Source organism: Trachymyrmex septentrionalis, unplaced genomic scaffold (assembly GCF_001594115.1).
Source record: "Trachymyrmex septentrionalis isolate Tsep2-gDNA-1 unplaced genomic scaffold, Tsep1.0 scaffold132, whole genome shotgun sequence".
Classification (NCBI taxonomy): domain Eukaryota; kingdom Metazoa; phylum Arthropoda; class Insecta; order Hymenoptera; family Formicidae; genus Trachymyrmex; species Trachymyrmex septentrionalis.
Window position 1 is genome coordinate 973607 of NW_017304461.1, and position 6000 is coordinate 979606.

At 40.8% G+C, this 6000-nt stretch overlaps 1 protein-coding gene across 17 annotated transcripts in view; it reads right to left on the reverse strand.

Moving 5' to 3' along the window:
• Window positions 1–6000, reverse strand: part of LOC108757099 (plasma membrane calcium-transporting ATPase 2) — a 105884-nt gene that overhangs the window by 34407 nt on the left and 65477 nt on the right. For all 17 annotated transcript variants that reach the window (XR_001939882.1, XR_001939883.1, XM_018501446.1 and 14 more), the window contains one exon: window positions 3520–3652. Coding sequence is in view for 15 of the 17 variants with exons in the window: in XM_018501446.1 (XP_018356948.1) it covers window positions 3520–3652 (133 nt within the window). In the remaining 2 variants the exon portion in view is untranslated. The remainder of the gene's footprint in view (window positions 1–3519; window positions 3653–6000) is intronic.

Below are 6000 nucleotides of genomic sequence, written 5' to 3' on the forward strand. Positions count from 1 at the left end.
TTCGACGAGAAACGGACCGCAATCGTTACCTCTGGAACACGCCTAACTGTAATAGACTGTCGACCATCGACTGATGTTGCCGCCTTGTTGATCGTAATACGTAATAAACCGTTGCGAAAAGTAATTTGGATAGAATACATAAATGCGTGTGAAACGTTTTTACAACTTGGGGATTTGCAATTTATAATATTAACGGAGACACATCTAACGCGACGCAAACGAACGCACCGTCATACAGCACCGTCCGCTTTAACATATGCGACAGAATAGAGCCTTCCGCTTCAACGTAAAATCGATAGGAATAGCGGGCGGCTAAGGCGGCTAAGGACAATAGCGAAGTGAAATGAATCTTTTACGTATTACGTTCTTGAACCCCGCGCAACAACAAAAGTTTCGTTTTACCGGCTAATTACGATTACAGTAACTGTAGGCGACGGATTTAGATACGTTACGTACGAAGATGGGGACGGACTACCTACTTTACACGAGTTACCCGCGCGAGAGTTACGTAAGAGTCACCCGTTTTAACGGCGAATGCGGAAAATCATATGGCGAAGTCGATGTGTAAAGACGTCTCTTGCGAGAGAAAGTTCGGCGAAGAAAGTTTACCACGAGGTGCTTACACGTGGGTCGATTTCAACATCCTGCTTAACGTCACTTGAATATTCAAAAACAGTGCTTCACGGTGAGAGAGTATATATAGATATGTACTTTACAAAGACAACAGAGGGGCGAATCTCCCCCGGGGTGGGAGTGCCCTGAGTGTTCATCGATCGGCGAGACATAAACATCGATCACTGGACTTGGAGAAGAGTGGTGCACACACTTTCGGGGTTACGGAGACGTGCCCTCCCGAGACGAGGAAACGAGAGCGTATTCTGACATGTAATCTCACGAGGACTAGAGTAGTGAAGTGAGATAGAGCATATATCAAGGGAAAAGAGTGGGAAACCGAGCGTAAGAGATATCGGGAACGGGAGAGAAACAAACAGAGAGAAAGAGAGTTAGAGAGTAGAGAAAGAAAGAGAGATTGGCTGAGGACTGCGTGGACCACTGCTAAGTTGGTTCTGGCTGTCTGTGGAGAGCTACTGTGGATGCAAGCTGTATACGGGATATAAGAACGTATATATAATATATATGTAATATATATGTACGCGCAAATATATGTAAGATATATATGTGCTCAGGTCGAAACCTCGTCGACGCCAGAAAGTAGTATCAGGAGAAACTCGACTCAATCAGAAATCGGTGATATATCCTGGTGGTTTCTATTCTCCCTACGCATTGGTCACGACACTCGCGATCTTCTCTGAGGGATGTGAGAGAGTACCGCGCGATCAGGAGAGCTGGGACAAGGCGGAGACGGTTAGATTTGCATGTCAAATAAAATAGATTGAAACGAACAATGATTAGATTTTTAAAACTGCTTAAAACAGTTTTAAAAACCTACACTCCATCTTTACTCCAATCTTATACTGGTCCCACACAGCACACCTTATCCTAGATAAATCCAAGAATATCCTGGAAACATCCTTGAGATGTAGGACATTCTCTCTGGACGTTTTTAGGTCTCCGAAGTCTGTGCTATATAGGATTGGTCCGTGAAACACTCTGTTAATTTTCGTTCAACTTGAAGATACAAAAAGAACGTCGAAGGTAAACCTTGTATAACCTTAAGGGAAGAAATGTGGGTGCAGGGGAGAAAAATCTGATTCGTGTATCTTCGAATCTAGGAAAATTACCAAAGCGTTCTGGCTATGATTTACCATCCCGCATACGCGTTTACTTCAATCACAGTTGAATTCCCCATGCAAATCCCGTGGATTGGAAAGACATCACACGTCTAGTCCCAACAGTTCTCACGTTGCTCCCATATCGCTGGTATTCGCGTATACGAGGGGGTGGAGATATACGGGCGGAGAACAAGCACTAATTTGTGCGTTTACTACGGCAGGTCTCTATGTGTGTATTGTGTATTTGTGCGTCAATCCTATCAGTGCGTCGTTCTCGTCGAAGAGTCGTGCATGCGCGATCAGTGACGCTGGTCGAGTCGTAACGAGTTCAAGTAAAACGTTTCTTTTTTTATCTCGCGTTATCGTCTCTTGTCTGCCGTTTCTCTACGTTCGGTCCTGTCACCCTAATCGCGGGGCCGATCGACCGGATCCGGCCGATCGGTACCCGCGACCGATTTCCCCTACCTGAGATAATGACATGACAGATTAGACCTAGCTTCTCTTATCGGCGTAGACTTACACACTGAGTTTACTTGTTTAGAAATATATATATATATATAGATATAAATATGTATATATGTACATGAATATGTGCACGTGTTGTCCTAATTGGTAAGAGACACACGGTCAGATGTATCGCGTCTCTGAAGGAGAAGTGAGTGGGAGAGCAACATCGATCTGAGAGTGTAGTTTGTGAAAATCGTGCGTGGCTCTTCGCTCTTCTCCTTCAGCCAAAGATCGTTTCCCGCGCGCTCTCACGAACGGGCTGTCGAGTGGGCGGTTAACGATCCGTCTACTTGGACGCGTTCAATCGTCTGTTGAGGCACTCTTATCTCACACGGTCGTCGGTATCATCGGATCAAAGTGTGGAAAAACGCGGCCGCGGTTCTCTAACGTGGTAATGGTGGAACTCAAATGAAAATGCAAACCAAGGTAACGGTCAAAACTGAAACAACTCGTTATTATCGTCGCCGTAAATATCGTCGATGGTAATAAGTAGAGTGGTAATAGTATATAAGTAGTATAAGTGGATTTATTATATTCTGTATACGTATTTGTTGATAATAAGAAGAAATACGCGCACGCATACGTTCGACGTGCATAGAGAACGTCGAGTAATTGTGCGCGCACACCGAAAAAAGTACTAAATTTTAATAAATATTTGAATAGTTCTCTAAGTGAAAATATTTATTGTAATGTAGACATATACGTATTTATTTGGTACAACTATTTAGTTATTAGCTCACTTTTTTATTGAGTAAATACTTATTTATTGTAAATAAATGTTTACATAGTACTATCTACTATTTAAAAAAAATATCTATTAAGATTTAGTAAATTTCTTTTTCAGTGCGCTGTTAAAAGAAAGAAACAAAGGTTTCGATCCACTTGATGCTATTAATGCTTTGAAAGCGTTCTTCGATTGATCAATTGGTAACATTCTTTCTTCTGATTGATCAATCAAACGCTTCGAAGGATTTCTAGTTAAGTGGACCGCATCCAAAGTAAAGAAAAGAAAAGAAAAGAGTCCTGAGAGTTTAAAAAACGTTAAGAGGACCGTATGTGACTCGTGTGGTCTCGCCACCTGAACCCATTGGATCCGGGGGCGGTTTTTGTTGAGTTTTCTCATTTATGTTTTCGTGAATAGAACAGGAATCGAGAGAATATTGAATCTTGAGTTGAATGATGAGATAATGAGAGAATGAAAAAGAGAGAGAGACAGAGTGACAGAGAAAGATAGATAGATAGACAAAGAGAGAGAGAAAAGAGAGATAGGGATAGTTACCTGTGTTTGTAGCCGTGTTAGACCACGGATCCATAGAATTTGTCCTGCGCGCGGCTTTTTATCCGAGTCGGGGTCGAATTTCTCATCTCCTAGATTGATCGCACCGATATCATCCGGCTGGCCGCGGCCCCATCTGTTTTTGAAAAAAACATGAAACCATTTCTTCATCACTCGGATTCTTCCTGTTAATTGAATGGATTAGAGAATGATGTGGTATACTTTGTACTGTTAATTTTTTTCTTTTGTTCTTTCTTTTTTTGGGCAGCCGAGACGGAAGTTTCACACGCTCTCTTCTCGGGCCCGCTGCACCCGACACCGTTTTCCCCTCGCTCCTCAGGAAATCCCTAATTTATTTACGATATGCTAACGCTACGCGGGGCTCGATGGTGTAAGTAAAAGAATAGATTTATCGGTGATAAGACCGGGCGAGGTAGTGGCCAGGTGCGTGTTTGTGCGTGTAAGTATGTAGTTGACTAGTGGATTGACTTCTATCATTGGCGTGACGGAAAGGTGTGATGAAATGCGGAGTGTTTGCTAACAGATATATTTGATGACTAAGATGATTTTTGGTTGACGAAAATTTCGAGACGGGTGCGGTTCTTCAGTTATCTTCCAAATACAGAGTAAATATCTGGATAACGTCATAAAGATACCATAAGGGCGTCATCATGATCTTATATTAAGTATCAAGTGAATTTATAGGTGACAAATAAGATTATAACGATGTCCTTACAATATTATTACGACTTCTGTTCTATTTGGATAAATTTGAACTCTCTGGCTAATTCAAAATAGTGTTTCCTATCAACAATAATAAGTGGAAAGTGGATCGATAAGTGAATAATACAAGTAAGAGAACGAATTTTATATTCGGTCGAAGCGAATCTTGAATCTTAATTAATATGGAAATTTTCAAATACATTTTCAATTCTAGAAATTCTATTTTCTGCGTTTAGAAGGAACGATAAGACATTCAACTTTAAAGGAATATAAAAGATGTACCTAATTAATCTTACGGGAAGAAATTATTTCAATCTTCGATCAAATAGGTCGTTTAGCGTACACTCCATACGTTAATGAATAGGGAGATGCATAGTGCAAATATGTCGTGAGCAAAATGTGTGTTCTTTGTGATATGGTTGCAAGAAGTTAGTCAGTCAATTTAAAGCATTAGAAAAGCGAAACTTTTCTTCGATCGTTGTCGATTCAGCTTTCCATATTACAACCGATAGTAAGCATGAAAAAGTACGAGAAATGAGAAAAAGAAGAGAATGAGAGAGAGAGAGAGAGAGAGAGAGAGAGACAGAGAGGAGAAGGTATAAGATTACATGTGCGCGAGATGACAGAAAGAATGCATTTTTTTCTTCGCATCCGACGTGTGATACGTTAGTTTTCCTGATTCAAAGCTTTCCTCGACGATGAAGCACAGATAACATTCTGCTTTGATAAGCCACCACATACCTTCCGTCTTGCAGTGTTACATATCAAAGGAGCAATGGTAACCCTTGAGTTAAATAACATTTTGTTATTTTTAACTTCCATATGAATCAAAATGTAAATTAATTCATTTCTATGGTTAATTTCAAAGTAAACAACGTCTATATTAACGTATGTACTTAGTAAATAATAAATCAAGTCAAGTTTAATATCTACATATTCTTGAGTTAAATGGTTTCACTTTATTGTTTTAGTTAAATTAACGTCATAATGAGTAGGAGCAGTGACGATCTAAAGAAATAATTAAAAATAAACAAAGTAGATTGAAATAACTTAAATTGAGTTTAATTTGACGTTGTATGAATTTAACAAGTGTATTAACGCGTTGTGTTTCCGTTTCGTTGGCCTGTCTTTCTATCTCACGTTCTGCGTCGGTTCGTCTTCTCCGTTATTTCTAATCTTTCAGGACACGTCGTCAATTTTACGTCAGGTCGTCGCTTTGCAAAAGCAGGTGCGATTCTTACCTGTTGAGCGACACACAGGCGCGAAAAGGCGCGTAGTGCCGACGTCGCTATTATATAGGCACTCGAACAGGCTCTCTCGTGGAGAACGACACTCGACGATGAACGGAATGATGTGTCGGGCCAATCCGTAAATTCACGCGATAATTAACGTCCACGTGCGAGGAAAAAAAAAATCAAATAAAGCAAGGATAATCCAAAAACGAAGGAATTTATTTACAGCCGAATTATGTCCGATCTCCTTCAAAAGTCAATCGGAAATACACGTGAACTCAGAGACCAACCCGACGGGAATTGCTCTTTTCTGTTCTCCATACATAGCGAGCGCACGTCATCGGTTCTCGCCGTCCTGGACGATGCCAGGACGCGATAGATGCATGTACAATATCATACAATATATCGAAGGGAAATATGTATATCGGGTTTCTGTTCACCTACGAAACGGCATACACACACACACACACACACACACACACACACACACACACACACACACACACACACACACACACACACACACACA